General features: G+C 40.1%; 2 protein-coding genes across 5 annotated transcripts in view; one reads left to right on the forward strand and one right to left on the reverse strand.

Moving 5' to 3' along the window:
* Positions 1–1277: 1277 nt before the first annotated feature.
* On the reverse strand, positions 1278–16194 carry phc3 (polyhomeotic homolog 3 (Drosophila)). Of its 4 annotated transcripts, none has more exons than XM_037786278.1 (15): positions 15994–16194; positions 13688–13887; positions 13048–13203; positions 12868–12951; positions 12638–12790; positions 12365–12454; positions 11927–12149; positions 9999–10636; positions 9780–9903; positions 8521–8795; positions 7458–7614; positions 7232–7349; positions 3601–3733; positions 2911–3184; positions 1278–1969 (listed from the first exon to the last, which is right to left on the reverse strand). In XM_037786278.1, the coding sequence occupies exons 2-15, from the start codon at positions 13850–13852 to the stop codon at positions 1815–1817; spliced, it is 2745 nt and encodes a 914-aa protein (XP_037642206.1). In that variant the 5' UTR covers positions 13853–13887; positions 15994–16194; the 3' UTR covers positions 1278–1814. The 4 variants fall into 4 exon arrangements, with proteins under 4 accessions (XP_037642206.1, XP_037642207.1, XP_037642204.1 ...); XM_037786279.1 differs by having other exon boundaries at positions 7232–7343; positions 8521–8798; XM_037786276.1 differs by having other exon boundaries at positions 8521–8798; positions 15994–16193.
* A 3782-nt stretch (positions 16195–19976) lies between these two features.
* Positions 19977–27422, forward strand: part of prkci (protein kinase C, iota) — a 37650-nt gene continuing 30204 nt past the window's right edge. The window contains exon 1 of the mRNA XM_037787681.1: positions 19977–20059. Coding sequence (XP_037643609.1) covers positions 19977–20059 — 83 coding nt within the window. The remainder of the gene's footprint in view (positions 20060–27422) is intronic.

The following is a 27422-nucleotide window of genomic DNA, read 5'->3' on the forward strand; positions in this document are numbered from 1 at the left end:
ATGAGAGCCAAATAGTGTAAAATAAATAGTAAGCTGTTAAAGGGTAACCTTGGTATCTTTTCAACCTGGACCCTATTTTCCCATGTTTTTTGTGTCTAAGTGACTAATAGGGACATCACTGCTTGAAATTGGTCCAGTATTGAGGGAGAGCACTGTAGACGGCGTCTGCGAAACAAGCTGCGAGGGCGTCAGTGTAACGCTACGTCCACTAAAAGTGCTTGTTCTTACCACTGACAGGCTCAGATTGTTATCATAAGTGTCTGATATTATTATGGAAAGGACCCTACAGAGAAATAAAAAGTTTCTTACCTTTCGCTTGATCCGGTCTGTTTGTTATTGTGTCCAAGTCCTGTCAAGGAGAAGTCTCTTTGTGAGATCTGAATATTCACATTGTCCACATTGTTATCCACATTGTCAAAATCATCTAAATATTCAGCCATGATATCTTTTAAATAACACTAAGCTAAACTTTCTGTACTCCAACGTACCAAACTCTGCCCGGCTGTCACTGGCATTTTCACCATGGATGTATTCCACTATTCCACTGTTGTCTTCTGGCAACACGTCACCTCGCCAGATTTCACGAGACTTCTCCTTGAGCGAGACTCTTTCCATAATGTCAAACACTTATAATAACAATCAGAGCCTGTCATGGCAAAAACAAGCACTTTTAGTGGACGTAGATGACGGTGCCAGCTTGCCCCAATAGCACCATATTACAACCTGTGAGCAGCTGTCGTCTACAGCGCTCTCCCTCAATACTGGACCAGTTTCAGAAATTATTGTCCCTATTAGTCAGTTAAACACAAAAACATGAGAAAATAGGCTGAAAACACAAATTACCCTTTAAGATAGATTATGCAATTTTAATCAGCTTGTCTGTCTGTGTATTTAAGTCAGTGAGAGGCAGAGATGGAGGCCAGTCTGAACCTGCCTGACGACGTTTTTTAAAGGATAGTTTTGAATATAATATGTGAAGATATATGTTTATCTGCTGCAGTAACTTGACTCATATCTATGATTTCTTCAGCATATATTATACTACCTTGCAAAACATGTCTGATAAAGCTGTGCTTACTGAATCAGTTACAAGTCATGACAATAGGAAACTCAGCTATTTTACAATTTTCTTCAAATGTCATGTTTTATGTGACAAAGTCATATTTATGGTTGTCCAATAGAAAACAGTAAATCCTGACATTTGACTCAGTAAGGCTCTCCTGGGGGTTTTGGCACCTTTTTGTAAAACATATCACAAAACCACAAAACAGTGCACAATACTTTAATGGTTTTATTTGTATATTAATTATGACAATAATAAATAAATCATAAATAACCTTGTCATCAGTTTGGTTCCATAAGTCATTAGTTTGCTGACAATAAGTGTATCAAACTCCATCTGTAAGATAGTAAATCTGTTTTGTAAACTTTGAGACAGTATCCTTTAACTTTTTTCTGTAATAATGTAAAGTTGTTTACAAATGATACAAAGAACTGTTCATTTACCATTTTGAAACAAATGGATTGCCGGAGTCAAACTGCTACAATCATTACAGGAGATATAAAGAACTGCTCATCTCGTGTTAAAAATCATCTGTTACAGTGTGACGACTTCACTCAAGAGTGAAATCGTTGGCAGTGGTCTCAGAAAAAACTGCAGTCTGTTTTTTTATGCAAGTCTGAGGACGAGTCCATCAGACAACTTAAAGATGCTTCGTTGTTCCTTGTTAAAAAGCCCGTCCTCCTGTTTCTCTTCATCCGGGTCCAGATCAACACACGTCCATTCTGGGAGAGTCGGGATGTTAACGCGTTGTTTATGCATCTTTCAGAGAGTTAATGTGGGCACACAGTTTGAGTGCAGGTCCCAGTTTAAGGTTCATGGTGCTGACCAGGTGGTCCTCTGTTAGAAGCAGCAGAGCCTGTCCGTCTATTTCCTGGGAGCGAAACTCCTCGGCTACGTCCTGACCACCTGGAGACGAGAGAGGATAGAGACTGAATACAGTGTCCCCTGTTCATTTAGATGCATTTCGTTAGCTGATATTTGCAGAATTACTTATGTATATACATATATCATATATCAGGTTTATACATCAACATATGTATTCTTACAATGTCATAAACAGGCCTGTATGCTCCAGCTTTAATGGGACAATTTACTCAAAGCTTCCGTTGCTGCCTTGAACATCTGGTGGCATTAATTTGATGCACATTCACTTTATGTCCTTGAAGGCAGCAACAGTGGAGTGTTTACAATATATATGAAAGAAAAACTGCTTAATTTGCTTTATCAGTGAGAAGAAAAGAAGAAAAGTGGGCCAACTACCTACTACGGCTGGGCAATATGGCCAAAATCTATTATCCTGATATATATCACGATATAGCATGTTTTCTGGTAATTCAATAAATAAATAGTCTATATGAAATAACCATATGGTTTTGTATACTCCTGTGTGGTGACAAATTAAAAGTACTGAGTAGGTTCTCATTTAATTAAGAACTTTAGTGCCAAATGATCAGATTGTCTGAGAAATCTGAGTTAGTATGTGCTTTTTATTAAGAATTTAGACAACGTAATTGTGTATCATGATATTTCTATATGATTTCATCACAATATGATGATGGAAATTTTGATTGGCTTATTGATTAATTGACTAATTGTTTCAGATGTACTTTTGTAAACTGTTAGGTAGTTGGTAGTTTAATTTATAGAGAAAAATCATATTTTATGTTTTGTATACAACAATTTTAATCTGTAAACTACAGCTGTCAAATAGTGAAGTAAAAAGTACAATATTTCCCTCTGAACTGTAGTGGATTTGAAGTAAAGTACTCAAATGTGTACTTACATACAGTATTTGAGTGAATGTACTGCTGATACACACAACATGTACTAAAGTACTAAAGTGTTACCTGGCAGGGAGTTGATATAAGAAAACACTTGTTGTACGTTCCACTGAGACGGACAGCCGACGTCTTCTTCTCCATCAGAAACACTGATGGTGTCTGTCACCGGCTGCTCCTCCTCTCTGTCCTGCTCTCTCTCCCTCTCTCGGTTTCTCTCTGCCTGTTTCCGGAGCCTGGTTGTCATGGGAACGGGAGGCTCATCTTCATCTTCTTCCTCCAGCTCTTCCTCCTCTCTCAGTGAACTTTGCCGGGTCTCCTCTGAGCCAAACGACCCACGAGTCTGAAGACAAATCAGACAAAATGTCAACTGTGTCATAAGCATTAGTCGTGGTGGTCTAATTATGTTTTCCAAATAACCTTTCTACTGTTGCATGGTGGGTAATTACCCTAAAGAATTTTATAAGTGTGAATTTAATGAAAACCTTTTATCATCAAATTATTGTTTTATATGTTGCTTGAGATGCTTTTCCACCATGGAAATATTAATACTTAAAAAAGCATAAGAGTGTTCCACTTATTAGCAAGTATGACTAAAACGATTAAAGTTATTTTGAAAATGTGTTCACAGGCCAGAAGTCTCCCTCAACACTTCACTCCTGTCAGATGCAGCTGATCCCCAGAGAGCAGCTCGTCTCAGAGGACCAGTGATCCCTGCAGCGTTTTGCTCCGTGCATCAGGTCAGTGATATTAACTGACCTGTCTCAGAATATGTTCTCTGGAGGCTCCGTTGACTCTGCTGCTGGGGGGTCGTCCTCTCCTGCCCATCGGCCTGTGACCCCAGCGACCCGCTCTCAGCACAGTGATACGCTTGGTGCAGCTCACACTGAACCTGAACACAGAGAGTCAAAATGTTAAAGGGGACATCATACTTGCCAACCCTAAGACCTCAAAAATAGGGAGGATTCCAAAATGAAAGTTTGAGTTTCAGAGACTTTGTTTCCTGCATTCTGGTGACTTTTAAAGAATGAAAATAGCAAAATAATAAGTACACTACAACAGCATTTTTATCTTAAATACTTTTATATTATATATATTCATCGTTAATTGTTTGCCCCTTGGAAAGAGAGATAACTGGTTGCTCGGTGTGTTCAATCGTGAGACAAAACGTGTCGGATGCTCTTGGAAAACTGGGAAAAAAACAGGATAAACAGGAAGGCAATCCAGGCACTCCAAAATATCAAAAAAAAGTAGCAACGAAGAAGAGAATATATTAAAAAGCCTTTATTGTAGTGGCTAAATCATTTAAAAAGCCAACATGTTTCGTCAGGGCTTTTTTTTTTGTAAGCCCTGACGAATTGCCTTCCTGTTTATCCAATGTTTTACCCCTGTTTGAGTATTTGTTTCACTTAGTGCTATCCATTTCTTTCTCTGTCTCTCACTCACTGCAGGTCCTTTCAGACACAATGCGACAACGGCACCACTGCGCTCTGAAACCTGTTATTTCCAATGGCTTGCACCGCGCAATGATGGCTTTTGGGCGCCGCGCGCTGTGATGTGCACTGAACCACAGCGGTGAGGGCAATCAGCTCTCTTCTGCAAAGGTTGTGTCAAGAAGGTAACACGTAAATTGAGAAACTCTCGTTATGTTATAGTTATGGTTAGGTATTGACCTAGTTTTTTGCAAGTTTTTGCAATTTGGGGGCACGAGCTTCTGCCAGGAAATGACAGGTGTTGCTATATTGTTGTCCGTGTGGAAACAGTAGTGCTTATACACGCTGTAGAGTGCCACAAACAGGTTGTGATGATGAAAAGGAAAACATTTTTTTAATAAATTGGGAGAAATACGGGAGAATTATGACCCCGGGAGATAAGCAGGAGATGTCAATGAAAAACATGAGTCTCCCGGGAAAATCAGGAGGTTTAGGATGCTTGTGCACATCAATTTGGGTATCTGGAGTTCCTACCAACCCACAAACTGTGAAATAAGACAACCCAGTCAGTTTTTTGTGGGCTGCCTAGATTAAAAAAAAAATTTGATTCAGCAAGCCATTCAGATTTGGCTCCCCTTCCTATGTCACGTGCAGGTTCATTAGAATATATCGCCCACGACTTGAGAACTACCTTTTCAAAGGTGCACCATATTTTACTCATAAGCCAATCAGAGCAGACTGGGCTTTTTCTGGATGGGGTCTTAAAGAGACAGGCGCTAAAACGGAGCGTTTCAAACAGAAGATGAATATAGGTATATTCAGACAATCAATATGAGAAAAATGTGTTTTTTGAACATTAAAGCATGTAAACATGTTCTAGTAGAAACCCAAAATACAAGTTTGAGCCTGAAGATGAGCATAATATGTCCCCTTTAAATTAGATTCATACTGCAGATGATCACACGTGTGTAGTGATGGCGCTGCAGTCACGACATCATTCTCGAAGCCCTTTGAGATGTTATTTGCCTGTGTGTACTGAGTGCAGTAGATGTGATGTGTGTACTGAGTGCAGACAGTTAGACAGGCTTCTGCCATTGAGCACTGAGCTGATAGTCTGCATCTGGACTCTGGTGCCTGGATGGAGACTCAGAAGGAAACACTTGAGAGACTATTTCTTATAACCCAAATGTAACTCAATGGGTTCCAGATGTCAGATGATGTGTCTCACCACCATCGAGACAGACGGCATTTTCAGTTTACTTGTCTCGTTTGGTAGAGGCTGCCTTTTTAAAAATCTGTATTTATACAAGGAAGGATGCTCTTTTGCAGCAAAACCCTGCTTTTTATCATTCATTAGGTTCCACCCAATGTGTTGTTGACCTCTGAGCAGCTCTAGTGTACCACACTCTGCAGTAAAGTGCATGTTCAGGTTTTGATGGATGAGAGAGTTACTCATTATTTCCACATACAGTGTGATAAACTTCAAACTAGGCAACAAACTTGCATTAAAACAAAGCTGAAATACCTAATGCTGCACCAGAGTCTCTCTTTAAAATAATGTTCATCCAACATTATCAATCAACAAACTGGTTGGTGTTATTCTGTATTTTTCTTCCATGAAAAGATCAAAACCAACAAATGCGTCAGTGCATCTCTCAATACTTTCTGGCTTCCCTACCTCATCTGTGATCATATGTCTGTAAATCCTTTTTGATTCATGGTTTTCATGTGTTCAAAGTATTCAAAAACATGGGAGGAGGAAAATATGTTAATAAGAATAATAAAATAAAATGATAAAATAAAATATATGAAATATAAAAAATAAAAATACAGTAAATTATTATTATTATTATTATTGTTAATAATAATAAAAATAATAATAATTATTATTATTATTATAATAATTAAATATATAAATAAAAAAGAATAAAATTAATTCACACACCAGGTTCCCAACACCTATATCCCTGTGATTCCGCCCACATGTTAATTCACCCGCACAGGATAGACACAGAGTACAAATGTGTGTTTAAGGCACGTTTACAAACCAGTAAATAAAACCAAATACAAAGATATATAAGTAATAAGAATACAATAAAACACAAAACATAATGAATTAAAAAAAGGTTGCAACAAAACTATTCAGGAGACAATATTTGTGATTTAATTCCACTCCTTTAACCCGAACAGATACCACCTGTCAGAACCACAGGACTGTGACTACATGTTTTTGACTCCAAAATATGTCATATGTCTATAAATCTCTAAACATGTGTCACAAATATATTGTTTTATTTATTTTTTTAAGAGGCTCAGTAATTTCCTAAAACAGCTGGGCACTGTAGTTTTTAACAAATGTTACTCAAACAGAGGAAATAGAGCATTTGTTGGGGACTATTTTCAGCGGTGGATTAAGACACATGCAGTGCTGTAGTGAGTATTTCTAGCATCAGGACGATGTATCCGTTGCTCCTAAAGTAGTGTTATTATGGTAAGGATGGCCTCTGAGCGAGGCGAGCGGTGTTACCACAGCTTTACACGTGGCGGCTCACATTACCGCAGTCTTGGAGTGGAGGGGTACTCAGTTGGTTGCAATCTGCAACCATATCATTATATGCCACCAAATCCTACACGCTGTACCTTTAACATCAAATAAACACTGAACAACAGCACAGTAGGACTGGTTACCTGCCAGTAAAATAATGTGTCCATTGTTGCTTCTTTGATTCTGAGACATTGAGACTGCAGGTTTTAATCAGCTCAACAAAAGGAAATGAAGGCTTGTATAACTTAGCACTGAATTCATCATTTGCATCAATTGAAATATAACTTATTATAACTGTATCTATAATGCAGCTGTACATTTTCAGTACTGGATTGACGTGACCTCAGAGAACCAGACTGATGCTTGATGTTACTTGTGCTGATTAATTGAAGTGTGTGAGTGATTTATTTACCTTCTGACACACGTCATGGAGCAGAAGCGTTTGGAGCGCAGGAATGTGTGAGAGTAACCTCGACTCCCGCAGAACTCACACTGCAGCACACCGGCCACACTCTCCCTCGGCTCTGCAACTTCACAGTACCAGTTGTTAGTCACACACACACACACACACACACACACACACACACTCATATAAGCATATATAAAGTATATACACAGACACACACACATCAGCTCACCAGCTGCTGCAGGGTCATCGTCTTCCATCTCTGAGTCTGTTGTATCCGACTGGTCAACATCCAGAGGACTGTCCTCTGCTGTTGCATCCCCGTTGGTTTGGATCTCCTGAGATTCAGGAAGTGAAGCCTGCTGGTCTGCTAACAGCGAGGAGACCACCTGCATTAAGAGGCGCATTTAGAAAAGTTAAATCTCCCAAACTGACATGGAAAGACATGAGTTCTGTGTAGATACAGATGGAGTGCATTTTTATACGTCTAAATTTGACGCTCTCCCTCTGTGTGTGTTCTGTGTGTGTGTAATCTAGAGCTTCTCTGTGCTTTGTTTACATGCATGTGAGTGTGCCCAACTGGCTAGCCCACAGCCCAAAGCCGCTTACTTTTTTACTCTGACACCAGAATTAGACATTTTCTAATATTAGCTTGAAATGTTCTCCATTATACCTGCACCGGAAATCTTTCAATGTTGAATAATAACAAGTACATATCATCAAACAGCGAAACGCAAGACAATCTCAATTTAAAGGGGACATATCATGCTCATTTCCAGGTTGATACTTGTATTTTGGGTTTCAACTAGAACATGTTTACATGCTTTAATGTTCAAAAAACACATTATTTTTCTCATCCTGTCTGTCTGATTACACCTGTATTCACCCTATGTCTGAAACGCTCCGTTTGTTGCGTGTCTCTTTAAGCTCGCCTCTGAAAAAAAAAGCCCAGTCTGCTCTGATTGGCTTGACAGAAAAATATGGTGCACCTTTGCAAAGGTAGTTCTCAAGCTGTGGGCGGTATATTCTAATGAGCCTGCACGTGACATAGGAAGGGGAGCCAAATCTGAATGCCCACAAAAAACTGAGTGGGTTGTCTTATTTCACAGTTTGTGGATTGGTAGGGACTCCAGATACCAAATATATGAGCACAAACTGAAAAAGTGAGCTTTTCATGATATGTCCCCTTTAAATTTTTTCGTGATATATCCCCTTTAAAATTTCAGGATTCAATTTCCCATTAGCTAATACATCCAACTGTGATAACGGTGATATTGCACCTCCAGTGTTCATACCGGGAATGGTTCCAGGCCTTCTCGGATGACGAAGCCCTCTATGAGGTGTGTGAGGACGTGGGTTGTTAGTATCCTGTCAGGGCTCCCCGGGACGCTGGCTGGGGAGGAGGGGGGCTGGCTGGGGCCTCTCACTGCTGCTGGCAGGATGGGAGGAGGTAGAGGAGGAGATGGAGGAGGAGGAGGGTTGCTGCTGCTGGTGGTGAGCTGGGAGGGTTCTTCCACCACTGGTGATCTGATCACTGAGTGACTGGATGGGATGGAGGATGAACCCAACACTGCTAAGAGACATAACAGATAACAGAACTGAGGGGTGTTTCCTAAAGCAAGATTACCAGTTAAACCAGACTTATTCCAGTAATTCCAGTTCATTTTCAAGAAATTTAGTTTCGTAAAGGAGGTTCAAATAAGTGTGACCTAAGTTACCATGGAAACGTATTCCTCCAGACTAAGCTGGTCTCGATCAGCTTAGTTTTCAGTGGCAGACAGACAATTTGACGGCATTTTAACAGTATTTTAACCGGTTATGTCACTTGTACAAAACAAGTAACATAAATTCAAATAATAAAGAATTTAAAGGAACAGTGTGTAGCATTTAGGGGGATCTATTGGCAGAAATGGAATATAACATTAATAAGTATGTTTTCTTTAGTGAATAATCACCTGATAATAAGAATCGTGTGTTTTCATTACCTTAGAATGAGCCGCTAAATCTACATAGGGAGCGGGTCCTCTTCACGGAGCTGGCCGCTATGTTTCTACAGTAGCCCAGAACGGACAAACCAAACACTGGCTCTAGATAATGCCATTCGCGTTTTTCACATTTTTGCGTCAGCCACTCTTCTCCTACACACTTGGCATGCGGGAGGAGTTTCAGTTGGTTGCAATCTGCAACCTCACCACTAGATGGGCCAGATCCTACACACTGCACCTTTAAGCTTCTAAAAAATGCAAATTATCTTATTGTCTTGCTATAAAATGAATTGCAGGTCATATTTGATATGTCAAATTTGTCTATAGTATGTTGCATCTTAAACATCGATACCTTAATTTTCAGCACTAATTTTAGCTCCAAACCAGCTTCGTGAAACAGATCCAGGTTCAGATTTTTAGGTTAATTCAAGACGGGCTTTTCACAATAAGCTCTGTTTTTTTGAGCCACCTTTATGAAACATCCCTCTAGCTACTGAGGAGAGTTTGTAGGGTTTAAAGGGTTTTATTGTATTGAATTCTTTTCTATTTTATTCTTTATCATAATGTACCTGCACCATTCTGCTTAGGAGGTCCAGTGAGAGGTGTCAACGTCCTGTCTCGCTGTGGAACCGGAGAACATTCATCTTTCCTCTCCACGGAGCTCAATCCGTTCACTTTGCATGTTTGCCCCGACTGAAATTCAAACCAAAACAAACCCTTCATCAAAATAACACATACTGTGAAGAGGCAAAGCGCACAAAACTTAATCACAGCACCTGGCGACTCACCGATGGAGTTTCATTGTGTCTGACCCGATGCACTTTCAGATTAACAGCTACTGTCTGTGGAGGTGGGAGGTTCTGGTAGGGCATCTGGACCAGAGCCTCGGCTACCGGCAGCTCCTGCTCCCTCAGCAGCATCTGTCTCGACTGGATGGCCAAAGCCTGGATGGAGTGCAGGGACAGCCTCTGGAGGGAGGCTGGGGGGTTCTGGGGCAGCCTGGGGAGAACCAGAGGTGGAGGAGGAGGTGGAGGCTGGTTCTGCACTTGTGGGAATGAGGTCCGCCGCTGTGGGGCAGCTACCAGAGGAGGAGGCTGAGGCTGTACAGTGGCGGCTGGGATTGAGGTATGAGCTGAGGATGCAAACATGCTGGTGACAGATGGAGAAGAAGAAGAAGAAGGGGCCTGGAGGTCATTGTGGGTATGAGACTGGGTGCTGGGAGTGGTCAGTCTTTTCACTGAGAGAGGAAGAGGGTTGGAGTTGGTGTCTTGAGGTGCTACTCTGAGGGCGATGGGCTGGAGATGCCGGTGGTTTGGAGCTCCTCCTGCAGCCTGCTGGAGGATGAGCTGGTGGTGTGCAACCCGCTGGCCCGGCGGACAGGACAGCTGCTGCTTGACCAGAGCGTGGGTCTGCATCGAAGAGTAGGCTGCAAGGAGAGCGATGCATAGACAGAAATGAAGAATAATAACTAACAAATACATAAAAGAAGTATCTCTTTTTCAAGGTTGACCTGAAAGTTATGACACCTGTCATGGTGTGGGAGTTAAAGGTCCAGTGTGTAGGATCTAGTGGTATCTAGCAGTGAGGCGAGTCGATCGCAACCAACTAAAGCCTCTCCCGTGTGCCAAATGTGTTGGAGAGCTACGGTGGCCGACGCGGAAAAAAAATTCCTCTCTCTAGAGCCAGTTGTTGTTAGAGTAGTGTAGGTCATTTGGAGCTGAGTCACTGCATGGAGTGTATGTGTACATGGGAGGTGAGTGGTGAAGCAAGAGAGAGAGAGCGACGGCGACGGGGGCGAGTAACGTTATCGTACAGAGTGTTTGGTTTGTCCGTTCTGGGCTAGTGTAGAAACATGGTGGACTCCGTGAAGACAACCCGCTCCCTATGTAGATATAAAGGCTCATTCTAAATGAACAAAAACACGATTCTTATTTTCAGGTGATAATAAACTAAAGAAAACATACTTATTAATATTATATTCCATTTCTGCCAGTAGATCCCCCTAAATGCTCCACACTGGTCCTTTAATTTTTATTACTCTGATTAATTTCTTAAGCCCAGTGGGCAACCTCCGGGTCTGAAAAGTGAAGCCAATGCAGAATTGCCTTCTTTCTACTAGCCAGCAGGGGGCGACTCCTCTGGTTGCAAAAAAAAAGTCTGATTGTATAGAAGTCTATGAGAAAATGAGCCTACTTCTTACTTGATTTATTACCTCAGTAAACATTGTAAACATGAGTTTATGGTCTCGCTAGTTTCAAGTCTTCTACAATGCAGCATGATGTTCATTTAGTAAATTATGGTCCCATTTAGAGTAGAAGCATAAAGCAGGGTATGCTTTTGGGCGTGGCTAAGTTGTGATTGACAGGTCGCTACTATGGTGTTGTCCAGTCTGGGAGTTGTCAGTGTTTTCGTCTTACAATTTTAACCCTTTTATAGTGTGTTTTCTGCTCATGAAAGTTAATTGTTACATTTTGCCTAAAAAGGCTCCACCCTCTCATGTCACTTCTGGTTGCAAAAAACCAAGATGGCGATGGCCAAAAACCAAGATGGCGACTCAATGCCAAACTCAAGGCTTCAGAACAGTTGTCCACAAACAAATGGGTGACATTACGGTGACTACATCCACTTCTTATATACAGTCTATGATTAAGCCTGAAACACACTTTTTAATCATCTTTCCTTTAAACCTTTTACATATTTGAACACGTTCTCTCACCTGGCGTTATAATCTGGGGTCCTGAGGCCAGCCGGTTGACATCAGCCGGTCCTGTTTCTGTTGAGGGGTCAGTCAGCTGGTTGCTTCTCAGCCCACAGACGGACGTCTTGGATAAAGATGTGGTCGGAGTCGGGGCTTGCGACTGGGTGGATGGCTTTAAAATCACGCCGTGGGCTGTGGCCAGAGCTCCAGGCAAGTGGGCGCGCAGAGCGAGATTCTGCACCTGAATATACACATAAAGAAAGTCACTTTTACACGCTTTATAAAAGCCATGGATGGTGGGGTTGAACTTTATCAATGGTTCCTCTAACATTCATCAAAAAAAAATATTTTGCAATGTGGCTCATGCTCAAGATATGTAACATCCTGAAGTCTATGATATTGGAGTCTTGTGGCGTGCAGGCATTGTTCTAATTTTGTGCCTGGCGAAGTTTGTACCTGAGAGGAGGTAGGTAAAGAGGAGCAGGAGGTGACAGCAGGGAGGTCTGATTGAACTGCGGCCACCGTGGCTGCGGGGGTTAGAATGAGCTAACAGGGGAAAAGCAAAAAGCAGGAGAGACAGGCGGCTACGTGGTTAGAAATAAACAAGTTGCATGTTGTGAGAAAACATAAGAAAACACATTCAGTCAAAATAGAAATAGGGCAAAAGTGTCATGCAGTTTTAAAGTACCAGTGCAAATAACTGCGTTATATATTTGAAAAGGTTTGTACCATCTGAGTGCGAAGGTACATCTGAGCTTGGTTACAGTTGGCCGGTCTGTTTCCCAGGAGCATGGCCTGCTGGGATATGGTGGTTGCAGCACCCGTGGATGTTTGGGTTCGGCCAATCAGCTGGGCTGTCACTGGAGATGCTGGTAAAGTAATCTGGATAAAAGAAAAGATGCAGAGGTTAATATTTGTGCACAGGTCAGATTGATGAGAGTCGTAACACAGATACTTACTGAGTTTTGGGGAACACCAGCAGGCTGATGAACCAAACCGCCACTGGATGAAGAAGGTGACTGGTGCCGCTGACAGACCGAAGCCTGAAAGACATCAGAAAGGCATCACACACCCTGTAGCTCACGTTAAAACGACTCTCCATGCTCGCACTAACACATAACAGACAACATCTTTCTGACCTGCTGTATGGTGGCCAGGCTCTGCAGATGAGGGCTGTGCTGGTGCTGCTGCAGGGCGGCGGTCTGCAGCATGAGGTGCTGCTGCTGGGCTGCGTACATCTGGTGCAGGTACTGGGCCGCCATGCTCTGAGGTCTGTGGATGGCGTGCTGGATCACCTGTTTGACATGATGGACACATCAAGCACTTAACAAATTAATTTCAGTTGGTTAGTCTTTTGAATTTGATAGACTTTGAAACTATTACCTGCCAATAGAGTCAAATAATGCATGCAGAGGTCCCAGGTACTGTCTATTACCTGGACTCCTCTTAAATGAAACATCTGTATGCAGAGGTCCCAGGTACTGTCTATTACCTGGATTCCTCTTAAATGAAACATCTGCATGCAGAGGTCCCAGGTACTGTCTATTACCCGTCCTCTTAAATGAAACATCTGCATGCAGAGGTCCCAGGTACTGTCTATTACCTGTCCTCTTAAATGAAACATCTGCTTGCAGAGGTCCCAGGTAGTGTCTATTACGTGGACCACCTGGTTGTCAACTCAAACAATGCTGGAAGAGGTCCCAGGTACTGTCTATTACCTGGACCACCTGCTAGTCAACACAAACAATGCTTGCAGAGGTCCCAGGTCCTGTCTATTACCTGGACCGCCTGTCTGTCAGGTGAGATGATGCTGAGGGAAGTAGAGGGCGCCTGGGTGCAAGTGGTGTTGCCAGAGCTGACTGTTGCCATGGTGACGGCAGCTGATGTGGAGGGGGTGGTGGTGGCTACAGTCCTATTAGTGTCTGCCTGCTGCTGCCTGTCCATCTCCCAGGTCACACACCGATTCAGTACTGAGGAAACTGTGGAGGTCAAATACACATTAATTAACAGCAAGAAGTTGAATAAAACAGGATGGACCTGTGCTGCTGAGCTCTTTTGTTGTTTAGCAATTTTCTCTACTGTCAAAAACTTTAACTGAGTCTACAAAACACCAGTTCTTTAAATACTGAAGAGTGGTTAGTCTGATATAAAAAACAAACAATCAGTGTTCATGCTGCAAAAAGGTTAAACTATAGGCCTATGGATCGATCAGGTTTTTTTTTTTTATTTCCATATTATATATATCATTGACAAAACATACTCCATCACACTGCTAGGAGACTTGTGAGAGGAAGTTTGACGAAACCTAAAACTGTTATTTTTTAATTCAGCCATAATTAAAAGCTTTATGTAATTTCAGTTTGGTTTTAATTTGCTATAAACCCACCCTTTAAGGAAAGTCACCCAAAAAGCATGCAAATAAAATTTATATAAATTCACATATATAATAAATGAAGATAATCCATCCACTGCAGCACTGAAATAACTTCTTCTGGCTCATTTAAAAAGTCATAAGTATCTATATAAATCTATGTGCTGGCCTGATTATAGTAAATATAAGTTACCAAACTTTTATTATTTTATTGTTGTTGTTTTTTTTTGGAAATTCTTGGAAAGGTTCATGTTTAAAAAAATATTAAACAAACTAACCTTTGTGGTTCAGAGCATCTAATATATTTATGTTATTTTGGTCATTTCAATATAGAAAGCATAACTGAATCATTAAATTATAGCTATTTACACAAGCTAGAAACAAACGATAACATGAAGAAAACAGAGATGGATTCATGGCGTAACCTGTGAAAAATGGGTGTAAAGATTATTTTGAGCCATCTAGAGACAAACATCAGACAAAGGTGCTACAATACTAGAAGGGGTTTTAATTGCTGATAAAGCTGATAAATATATGTAAAATATTTTAGGATATGTCATAAACACTGATGTCTCTATAGCAGCTTGAATATTGATTGTTTTTTGCAATTAAGATAATCCATCCAGTGCAGCACTGAAACAACTTCTTCTGGCTCATGTAATAAGTCATAAGTATCTATATATATAAATCTATGTGCTCCCCTCAAATTATATTATATATATTATATTATTATTTTGTTGTTGTTTTTTTTAGGATTATTTTTGGAAAAGTGCACGTTTAAAAAAAACTAACTAACCAAATTATAGCTATTTACACAAATTAAAAACAAATGAAAATATGAAGCAAAACAGAGATGGATTATGAATATAAAAAGGTAAATCATTCACATTATTGATTTGTTTTCTAAATGGGTGTAAAGGTTATTTTCTGCCACTATAACACATCTGTAAAGAGACAAACATCAGACAAAGGTGATAATATGAGTAAAATCATTTTATGGATAATAATATTATCATCTTAAAGAGCTAGCTGTGAAATAGTCAAATGATTTGCCATATGTCATAAAGATAAACACTGATGGTCTCTATGGCAGCTTGAATATTGATTGTTTTTTGCAATTAAGATAATCCATCCAGTGCAGCACTGAAACAACTTCTTCTGGCTCATTTAAGAAGTCATATATAAATCTATGTGCTCCCCTCAAATTATTATTATCATTATTATTTTGTTGTTGTTTTTTTAGGATTATTTTTTGATAAAGTGCATGTAAAGGTTATTTTCTGCCACTATAACACATCTGTAAAAAGACAAACATCAGACAAAGGTGATAAAGCTGCTAAATATGAGTAAAATCATTTTAGGATAATAATTTTAAAGAGCTACCAGTGAAATAGTCACATTATTTGCCATATATCATAAGGATAAACACTGATGGTCTCTATGGCAGCTTGAATATTGATTGTTTTTTGCTGCAGAGCTGGTTCTGTAGTATATTAAACGACCTGCGGGATATTCTCGATAAACCCTGAACGACAACAGATGATCTTAAATGCACTCTGTCCATAATGTAGGAGCCTTTTGGACAATAACACTGAACACATCAGGATGTCATTCAGTCAGTCAGTCTGTCTGTCAGTCTGTCTGCCTCTCATCGCTCAGACTCTTTCTGCAGCAGCATGCACAATCATTCACCTCCTGTCGGCGTTATACCTGCCTGCTATTGATGGACCATCAGGCCATCAGGAACTGACCAGAGCCCGGCACATTGTCCCAGTCATGAAGCCCACTGATGCGCCAGTATACTGTCTAAAATGGAGATTAAAAAAAAAATCAGTCGGTACACAGCAGGCAATAAAACAGGCTGATACAGCACCGCTCGCAGTGCGGGAGGACCTTCCACAGCCACAGAGACACCACCGGGGAGTCAGCTGCATGCAGAGATCAGGAGAAGGTTAGAATGTGTTTTTATATGCTTTTATTTAACTAACTTTCATCATGATGATGTCTGGTTAAAGGTTTTAGATATGCACTCAAAAAGAAGAAGATTAGGTTGATGGATTTGAGGCAAAAAAGATGCGTCACAAGACTATTTCACAAACTGATATATCACAGACATTAACATAACAACACAACCCTAGATTCAAGATTCAAGATTCAAGATGTTTATTGTCACGCCGGTTACACAAGTACAATCGTGTGAAATGCTTTTTGCTGGGAAGCTCCATTAAGAATAATAAGTTATATTACAATTATAAAAGGAAATACTTTGTACAAGGCATATTAAGAACATATACAGGCATATTAAGAACATATACATATCAGGAAGTCTGAATGTACATATATAAGAAATACTTTGTACAAGGCATATTAAGAACATATACATATCAGGAAGTATGATACATATATAAGAAATACTTTGTACAAGGCTTATAAAGAATATATACATAGGAAGTATGACACATGTATAAGAAATACACTTTGTACAAGGCATATTAAGAACATATACATATCAGGAAGTATGAATGTACATATATAAGAAATATTTTGTACAAGGCATATTAAGAACATATACATTAAGAACATATATAGTATATACAGTATAAGATATATGATTGAGGTACCTTTTGTGTGAGAAGGTGTCGTATGAATTATGTATTTAAATGTCTGATGGCCTGGGGGAAAAAAACGTTCCTCAGTCTGCTGGTGAGAGTCCTGCTGGGGGTCCTGTATCTTCTACCTCCTCCTTCGGGTTTGTTTGCAGAGGACAACTTAGTTCAGGAAGGAAACCCATTACAAGGGAATGATAAAAGGCTCTACAGGAAGCATGTTCTTGCCCTGCAGACATACAGTAATTTGTGTTTGTAAACTGTATAGGGTGAATTAGCCTTATGTGGGACATTTTTTGCATTTCAGACTTGTGGAATATATTGCGATATGAAACCAATACATTAAATCCACTCCGAAATCCCCAGGATGTGTCCTAATCACACCAAAAAAGAAAATTCAGATATCACACTGATAAAAGAAATGGTAAACATATCTTATTTCCTAGAGTGGGGCAGTATAATGTCCGAAATGTGGGATTCTGGAAAAGTCTGTTAAAGCAGCAGTGGGTAGAATTGGAGCAAATATGATTATAAAAAGTTATTTTTTATAAAACTCTATATCCTGACAGTAGTTCATGAGACAGGTAATCTGAAAAAAAAACCATGTGCCTGTGTCCTCCGGTGCTCTTAATGGCATCTGCAAGATTTCACAGATCGGAGGAAAACAAGCAGTCAGAGCCGAGCTGGAGCCTGATGTCTCTGAGCAGAACTCCGATAAATCAATATTCTCTTACTGTAATGCCTATTTCTCACCTTAAATGTTTTCAGAAACATCTTGTAGTGTACTGTGTAGCTGTAAAATTAGAAAGTTTGTGACCCGGCAGCCATGTTGAGATCAGTTGAGGAAATACCAAGCACCGCCCACCAGCCGGAGCAAACTTTCGAATTTTTACAGCTAAACAGTACACTACAAGATGTTTGTGAAAACATTTGAGGAGAGAAATAAGCATTACAGTAACAGAATATTGATTCATATTTGATCAGCGCGGCCTAGTTTGACTGTTTGATCGGAGTTTGTGACTGATTGACAGCTGCCTGCATTGAATGAACAGCCAATAGGAACGCTCTCTCTCTGAAATGACCTGTGATTGGCCAAAGTCCCCTGTCACGGGCTAGATTTTTAAGCCTGAAAACAGAGCCATGAGGAGGAGCAGAAGTCTAGTTTTCTCTCTTTTGCCCAATGATGCCAAAAATATTCTGCCTACTGCAGGTTTAAGTAGGCCTAAATCAGTAGCTATACAACACACAAAGGGGAAGTTGGAGCATCTGCATGTATAGTGATAGTCATATGTAGAATAAAGATGACCTACTTTAGAAAACATGGACAGAAATAATTGAGAGAATCTAGTAACCAGTATGTAAATGTTATGTTGAAATATAGCAGATTGGACCCTGAATCATAATCAAAAAATGAGGCTGTACTGTGACTGGGAATTAAAAGCATCAATGTCAGACTAATTAGTCCGGGTAGATTTTTTGGAATATGTTCACAAAAACGTGATGCATATTAATGCATCATAATGATGCATATATTAAGTGAAATTGGCTAATTGGGTGGAGGAGAAAGAAAGAAAAATTGTCATGTTTCACATTCCAGTCCCTCTCTCTTTCTTTTTCTGTCTTTCTGTCTTGAGGGGGAAAAGAGGGGGAAAAATACAGTGCATGCATTTTTGCAGCAAACACACATGTTATTTTCTGTTCCCCAGGGCTGATCATCACGACCTGTCACGAGTTTCATCCAGGATGAGGAAGAACTACTGGGTTGCAAAGGATGCTCTTTCAAGTGTTTGAACCATAGACTGTAGATAATAGCCTGTGTAATCTGTGGTTTTCAGCAAAGATAATTTTTTTTGTTAAGTGACTAAGGGAGCCGTAGAAATAACTGACAGCAACAGAGATACTGGTAGATTTAATATATTTAATATTGTATGTTGCTGTAGGTCTAGCCTATATTTGTTAATGTAGCCTAATGTTAATGTTGCATTGCATGACATGAACAAAAGTGAATATAGTGCAGGGTAACAGCTGTGATACACGACTATTAAAAGTGAATATAGTGCAGAAGAGACTGTAGTAGCCTAATGTTAATGTTGCATTGCATGACATGAATAAATCAAATGAGTTAAAGTATCATTATTAAATGGTATTTTTGAAGTATTTTTGTTAATGTAGCCTAATGTTAATGTTGCATTGCATGACATGAATAAATCAAATGAGTTAAAGTATCATTATTAAATGGTATTTTTGAAGTATTTTTGTTAATGTAGCTTAATGTTAATGTTGCATTGCATGACATGAATAAATCAAATGAGTTAAAGTATCATTATTAAATGGCATTTTTGTAGTCTATGTAAACAGTTATTGTGGTGTGCGTATGTTCATATTTTCCTTCTATCTTCTGTTTCACTTTTTTCTCTCTTCATACTAGCACAGCAGCACAAAGTATTTCACTCATTTCTAAAAATAAATGAAAATACACAAATGCTTTTGCTTTCTGTTACTGGTCAATATTGTTATTTCCGAATCAGAGCACTTGAATGCGACATGTCTTGGGGGCGTCTACGATGTCCGAGCTCAGATGTTTGAACCTGAAAGTAGCACATACCCACATAAAGTGCGTCAGTTGGTACAGTCGGGAATGCAGGCAAAGGATATATTACATTAATATATTATTATAAACTTATCCAAGATGTTAAACATATTATACTGATTTTGTTATACTCTATGAACTTAAAATATGTGATAAACAGTAATATTTTCAACGTAATATTTGTTTAACGTCTGTGTGTGTGTATGCGCCACCCCCCCTAGCATTCCGCCAGTGGCCCGGTCCGTCGTCAGGCCTCTGCAGTAGGGAGTTGTTGTTAGGTCGGAACCTCCGCAAGTTTTTCTTTACTTTACATGTTATTTTAGTTTCTCTAAGGAAGACCAAACTCTACATTTATATCAACACTTGCTTCGTTTATCACTCCGTGTGTCGACGGAGTTTAAAAACAGAGTGTTTCTGGGCGTGGTACACTAACTAGAGAGAGGTAAAGAAGGAAGAGGAAGGCTGAGCGGTAGCGGTGACTGACTGAGTCCGGCTGAGCTCATGATGCCGACGCTGCGGGACAGCACCATGTCCCACCCCGGAGACAACTCGCACCAAGTCCGGGTCAAAGCCTACTATAAAGGGTAAGAAACCACCCTTCCTCCACAGCAGGTCATCTTTATAGTTAGTGAGCCAACTAGTAGATGCTTTTAGACTTGTAACTGTGGCTAACCAGGTGGCTAACGTTAGCTAACCCAGCTAAAGGCTAATGCTGGGTACCACCTTGACCAGGCAGGTGAGACTGTCCAGACTCTCTGTGTTAGTTAAGACATGTGTCAGCCACACGGTTAAGTTGTCAAGTGGTTTAAGTTGAGTCAAAACCAGGCTAGTTGTTGAACGTGCTTATATTTTAAATCTGACACAGTTTGAGAGCTTTGGAGCTCAGCTAGTTAGCTAACAGTTGCTAGCATTAGCTGTTAGTCACTACTATCTGTCACTGCTGACTTCACTAGCCCTGTTTCATGAAGGCTTTTAACTACATGTTAATAAGCACTGGCTAACATTCAATTCTTATTGGCAGTTTTGGCAAATCAACAAGATTTGTCGTTTTGTTATTTTAGGGATTGACATTATGACAACAGGAAATCACGACAGTCTTTATTGACATCATGATACCATCATGATAACTGTTGAGGAATGGAAATACTAATTAGGTTGGACTGAAATTGGACTGCCTGACAATGTGAGGTCAAGACTGAACTGTTAATGTCAGATGGTATTCTCAAGTGTTTATAATACAACATATCTCTTTCAGTTTCACAATACAATCTCTGTTTCCCTGTTATCTACCGGTATTTGTGTTTTCCTTTATCATAACCCAACCTGAACCCTAACTAGGGCTGCAAACAATTATTATATTCATTATCTAGTCATAGATAGACAGATTTATTGATCCCCGTGGGGAAATTTGATTGCCACCAAGTCAGACAACAACAAACAAACAAACAACAAAAACACAGTATTCACAATACACCAATAAATAAATAACATCATAAGAAGCCCTCAGAGACATAAACAACAGCTGAGAGGTACCATGGATCTAGGCCATATCTATCTGTCACTGGTAGATTGTGCCCACTTCAATAGCCCTGTTTTATCAAGGCTTTTAACTAGCCTGGCATGTTAATATACACTGGATAACATCTTTTAACTAGCCTGGCATGTTAATATACACTGGCTAACATCTTTTAACTAGCCTGGCATGTTAATATACACTGGATAACATCTTTTAACTAGCCTGGCATGTTAATATACACTGGCTAACATCTTTTAACTTGCCTGGCATGTTAATATACACTGGCTAACATCTTTTAACTAGCCTGGCATGTTAATATACACTGGATAACGTCTTTTAACTTGCGTGGCATGTTAATATACACTGGATAACATCTTTTAACTTGCCTGGCATTGGGCATGGGATTGACAAGATGACAACAGGAAATTTAGACAGTCTTTATTGACATGGATACCATCATGATAACTGTTGAGGAATGGTAAAACAAATTAGGGTTTTGTTGTTGATGTTAATGATATTGGACTGGCTGACAATGTTAGGTCAAGCTGAACTGTTAATGTCAGATGGTATTCTCAAGTATTTCAGAAATATAGTGTTTATAATACAACATATCACTTTCAGTTTCACAATACAATCTCTGTTTCCCCATCTACCGGTATTTGTGTTTTCCTTTATCATAACCCAACCTGAACCCTAACTAGGACTACAAACAATTATTTTCATTATCTAGTCACCTGTTATTTTCTTGATTAAGTAATAAATTACTTAGTTTATGAAATGTCAAATAAATAGTGAAAATGCCACCCACAACTTTTGACAGCCCTACGTTTGTCCTCAAATAGTTTATATTGTCTAATCAACAGTCAAAACCCCCCCCCCCCCCCCAAATATGTTTAATTTACAATGATATGAAATAGAGAATTGCAAATCATCACATTTGAGATGTTGACACTAGAAAATATTGGACATTTTTGCCTAATTTAAAAGCTTAAATGATTAACTGATCATCTCATTTGCTGCTGATTAATTTTCTGTCGATTGACTAATTGATTAATTGTTTCTAGCCCTAACCAGTCATCTGTGTGGCGCCCAACGTTTACCTAAATCAAGCCCCAGAGCGCAGCTGTGAGAAACACTATTCGAAGGAGATAGAAACTTGCACACAAGGCTAACAATAGATTACAAACGCTTAAATATCAACGTACTTTTGATCTCTGCTAATGTCATGTACGGGGTATGGAGATGCCAGTGCTTTGAGTTTTTGTCATACCAAGCCTGGCAGAGGCCCATCAGCTGTGTTTTGGTTTTGCACTTGGATGTGACGATGGAAACCATTGATCACCCAGTAGTTTTCAGGACACTCCCTGCTCCACCGTCTCTGTTTGATGGAGCCAGTGATTGGAGCCCAGCCAAGACTTGAAAAACGTGAAGTGCAAGTCACCAAAGCCAGACCTGTTATATTTCTCACTCGCTCTGTGACACACCTCAGGAACACTGTAATATGTGCTGATCATTAGGTGTCAACGCACAGAACAAAGCATCTCAAGTATTTATGAGGTTGCTGCTGAGGAATCTCAGCTATGCTGCCAAAGAGGGAATGCAGTAAGATTGTTGTTTGGCTATCGGGACGCATTAAGCCAGGATGTTATCAAGGATGTTATTGTTTCCCTGCAGAAGTTAGTGGGATATTAAGAGTTTCACAGAATCAATATATTCAGGACTCAATAATAAGGTTTGCCCACTTGCCCTGGGCAAGTAAAATGCCATGTCAGGCTAGTAAATCTAGCAACTCACTTGCCAGAGCATTGTCAGAAAAATAATCTGCAACTATTTTGATAATCCATTAATTGTTTCAGTCATTTTTCAAGCAAAAGTAGTGAAACAAATGCTTCACATTCTCAGGTCCCAGCTTCTCAGATTTCAGGGTTTGCTGCATCTCTTTGTCACATATTATAGTAAACTGAACATTTTGGGGTATTGAGCTTTTGCTTCAGACAAAACTAGACATTTGAAGATGTCATCTTGGGCTCTACAAAGTTGTGATTGGCATTTTCACACTTTTCTGACATGATTAATATTCTATTTAATTAATCAAAAAAATAAATGGCATATTAATCAATAATGAAAATAATTGTTAGATGCAGGCCTAATAAACATGTGACATAATGGTCAGAGGGTCTGCAGGTTTCCCCGCCATCCAAACACTGATTAGTGGTTAGTCTCATTCTGTGCTTCAAAGTAGTAATCAATGAAACCAGCGGACAGAGTGATTCTCTGTTCATCCTTTAAACCTGAAAAATACCAAATTAAACCTGACTCTCCCAAAGGCCTTACTCTGTGGTAATAGTGTCTCAGCTCAGCTATTTTCAGTATAATGTCCTTTTTGAGTCCATTCATGCCTATTTGCATGTCTGTTGTCGTTCAGTGCCAGAATCAGCAGACTGGTGTCAGCCTGTAGCAGTCTCAGCCTGTCACTGGCTCGTCTTCGTTCAGGCTGAATGTCTATAGAAACGGTTGCCAATGAACTGACCACATGACTAGAAACTGACAGTGATGCAGATGGTGCACAATGGTAGTAGATGGACTGAAATTAAAAGTATGGTATGGCTGAAACTAACAATTATTTTTATTATCAATTAATCTCCTGATAATTTTGTATCGTTTTTTTTTAATAAAATGTCAGAAAACAGTGAAGACTGTCCATCCCAGTTTCCCAGAGCCCCAATTGACATATTTATGGGTTGTCCTACCCCCCCAAAAGTCCAAAGCTATAGACGGGTTTCTGTGCAACGTCATAACAGAGATGTGCGTGCAGTAGAGATGATCATTTAAAAAACATTTCTTAACCGATAACCGAACCTCGTTAACCGCTAATCGTTAACTGACGAGATTTGTGCCTCGCCTGCAGCGGTGCGCCAGCTGTGTGTATGAGCACAACTGATAACTGAGACCTCAGTTCACCGTCGGGAGAGCTACTACCACCCACGATGCTGCGTGTAGTGTCGCGGACATGCAGCAACTTTCCTATTAAAAGTCTCCACCGCACATTTAGTTTAGTTTAGCAGGTTGTCAGCTGTGTGTCTGCCCGGCATCCCTTTAGCGAGTGTCCAACAAACAGTGTGTGTATTTGTGCTACGATAGCAGCTGTAGCATTGCCGGTGGCTTCGTGCTCGCCACCGCAACACACAGTCTGTCAGCGCGGTGAAACTTTAACGAGTGTCCGACAGACCGTGTGTGTGTGGCGTCGGTGAGTGTGGGATTGTCTGTGGCGTTATAGCTATGAATGTAGGTGTAGCAGTGTGTGTACAGTTTATTTGTCGGTGAATAAATGCTACAACACCTCCGCTCCACACCACTCAAGCGAGCTCGAGAGACCAGAGTCGACTTCCTGTATCCTGCAACTCCGGCTCCGCCTCTTAAGGCGGGCTATTAAGGTGGACCAGCTTTTCTCCTTAAAGTGACGAGCCGCTCCTCTGAGCCATTCAGCTTTTTAATTAATTATTAATATTTCTTTTAACCGTTTAACCGATATCGTTAATTGGTTAAAATGCTTAATGTCGGTTCATGGTTAAACGGTTAATTATTAACATCCCTAGCGTACAGCTAGGGGGCAGAAAGCACAGCATGTCTAGCAGAGCCAAGCTCCAAAGCAGAGATGACAAGGAGTTGTTGTGCAGTAAACTGCACCAACCGCAGAAAAGATGGATTAAAAGTGTTTAATATTCCAAGGTGATCATGTGCCTTTGCGAAAAACAGAAGGAGATTATGGATCCAGGTCTGATGGGCAAAAGCATTCTAGTCACACAGCGCTAGCAAAGCAGCGGGTGGTCATGGCGAGCTGTCATGCTCCATTGATCGATAACAATGAACTGATCAACAACAGGGTGATCGACCCACACTCGGTGGAAATATTTATATATATTTAGCGACTTTGTTACGGCTCTAAATTGCTGTAATGTTACGCGTCTACGGCGGAGGAAAGCTCACTCTGGTACGCCGTAATGTAAAATTTTTAAGGGAAGACGTGTGGTAGTCTACCGGGGCAGCTGCTCCTAATGTTGATGTTCACCTGCCCGACATACAAATAGCTGCTGTGTGACTGGTTGTACTAATAATAAGACCAAAATCCGAGTCTCCAGTTTTGTATTAACGTTATACCTGTTGAGGAATCGTTGAGGAATCGCTGAGGAAAAAGTGTCTGGCGATGTCCATCAAGAGGGACTTGAAGGGTAGCTTAAACTCCGACCGGAGGGTCAACCAAACGTTAATTACAACTTCTGCCAGCGTTTTTGCCCCCTGAATGCGCACGCATCCAGTAATGTTCGTATACAAGAAACACGTCTACAACATATTCAGTTTACACTTTTATAATAAAGAGAAAACTGCAACTTTAAGAAGCTTGTACAAGCAAAGATTTGGCATTTTGGCTTAAAAAGTTAATTAATTATCTTTTCAGCTCAGCTTCTGTGTATAATCCTTACGCTGTCTATAGAGACAACACATTGTATAACACTTCAGTTACAGTTCACTATTTAAATTCTGTGTCGTTTTTAAGATTTGTGATTTATTTTAAATCTATTATTTCTTACAGTTTAACATGATCTGATTACTGCCTCTTTTTTTTGCCCCACTCCTGATCCGACATTATATCTATCAATATCAAGTCCAATATTTTTTTATTTTTTTTATTTATTATATTTACAGCTGCTCAGTGCCCACTTATACTCCAGTTTAATAGCTCCCCTTTAAGAACACATATAACTTCCCTCTACGGCTTGTTATATGTTGCTTCCTTTAGACTTTTGTATGTATGTCAAGTGTTTTAATGGGGCACAAGGGAGTGTTTTTGACAGCTGACAAACAAAGGAGCGAAAACAGATAAGGCTTTATAGACAATACAGTTCATCAAAAAATGCCCATATCAACCTTGATCCTCATCCTGCAGGTTGTCTCTGGATCTCGTTAGTAAACACACGATGTGCAGAGAGAGAAAATCTTTATCATTGTAATGTGAGTGAGTAATAAGTTATACTTTTAACGATTTTGTTTTGCCTGAATGGACCAGCAAGTGTTTCACAAAGAGTTAGACCTTCTGTTGTTGGTGTGTTGGTCAGATATTTAACCAAATATTTTTTTCTAGTTGGAGGAGTCTGTATGTGTGGGTTCAGGACGGCAATCTTCTGACAATCTCTTCTTTCTGTGTTTACCAGTCGGCTTACCTTAGTCCTGTTTTGACAATATTGTCACACAAAACCTTTTTGTCAGCCTATTTCTAGGGGTTTAAATCACAAGTTTCATCACTTTGGACAACGACAGATTTTTGCTGATGTCACAAAGTCTGCTATGATACGATTTTGATTAAATTCAGGGGCCTGTCATCGATATGAGATGATATCATATGCCCATTTATCACAATCAGTTACATTTTATATATTTTCCGATACTGATACTGGATTGGATATCGCACCGATACTGACTCAAATAGCTGGGACTCTAATGACAATGGGGCCGGTCTAGTCAGCTCTATCTAGTATGTTTATATACTATATACATTATATACTGGAATTTTAATTTCTGTTTAAGTTTTACGCTTGGACGGAAATGGTGAAACAGACGTGCCATGGGAATTTCAAAATACAGGCGTATCTTAAATATGAATGTATCAATGTTTTCACTTTGTATCGATGATATTGGATTGTTGATCATTGACTCGATACATCGATCCAGTTCGATGGATTGTTACACCCCTAAAAGTAAGCATGCAACTCAAAGCAGTTCATACTGTAGCAGGTCTTCTTGAAAAACAAAACATTTCTGTATGTCAGGCCAGAAAAAAAACATTATTTTGCAGAGTTGCCAGCACCAACTAACACAAGGCTTCTTATGTGCCAGATCAACTTCAGGGTTCCTGTGCAAGGCATGTTGTTTGGCAGGAAACGGGGATTACAGCGGCTCGACGGAGCAGTTCAGATATTTTCCTCTTTTGAAAGGAGTTGCTCTTCTTTTCAAAGACGCTGCCATCTGCATCAGTGCTTCAAGGCTCGGCTTTGTTTAAAATATGGGAAGCGTTCCTTGTCTTGCCATTTACTTTTGCAATGAAAGCCCCTCAAGCGCTGAACCACAAAGTTGTACACCATTACCCAACCATCCGCTGACACACATCTTCACTAACGAGTATCGCAGCTGCTGCCAACATGCATGTGATGTATTGTCTGTAGCAGCGTCTACACGTCCCGCACATTGTGTGTAATGCAGCTCAAGTGTTTGCATACACTTGTCTGTCTGTCGCTTTGAGTGACCTTGTCTCAGGCTCAGCGGGAGTGCGTTTGGTTGGTGCTATTGTGCTGCGAGGAGCGAGGCTCCCTCCTGATCAGCACAGCAGGAGAGCCGTGTTGCCTGGAGACCAGAGCATCCTGCAGTCTAGGTTTCAC

This window comes from Sebastes umbrosus, chromosome 12 (genome assembly GCF_015220745.1).
Source record: "Sebastes umbrosus isolate fSebUmb1 chromosome 12, fSebUmb1.pri, whole genome shotgun sequence".
Taxonomy (NCBI): Eukaryota; Metazoa; Chordata; class Actinopteri; order Perciformes; family Sebastidae; genus Sebastes; species Sebastes umbrosus.

What these genes read in the sequence shown, in the direction of transcription:
- phc3 (XM_037786276.1), bottom strand. Translation starts at nt 13,852, where the DNA reads ATGGACAGGCAGCAGCAGGCAGACACTAATAGGACTGTAGCCACCACC. An exon ending in TGTACCTTCGCACTCAGATG is followed by an intron (nt 12,455 to 12,637) that starts GTACAAACCTTT and finishes TTCCCCTGTTAG; the next exon opens with CTCATTCTAACCCCCGCAGC. An exon ending in ACCCCAGATTATAACGCCAG is followed by an intron (nt 10,637 to 11,926) that starts GTGAGAGAACGT and finishes CTCTCCTTGCAG; the next exon opens with CCTACTCTTCGATGCAGACC.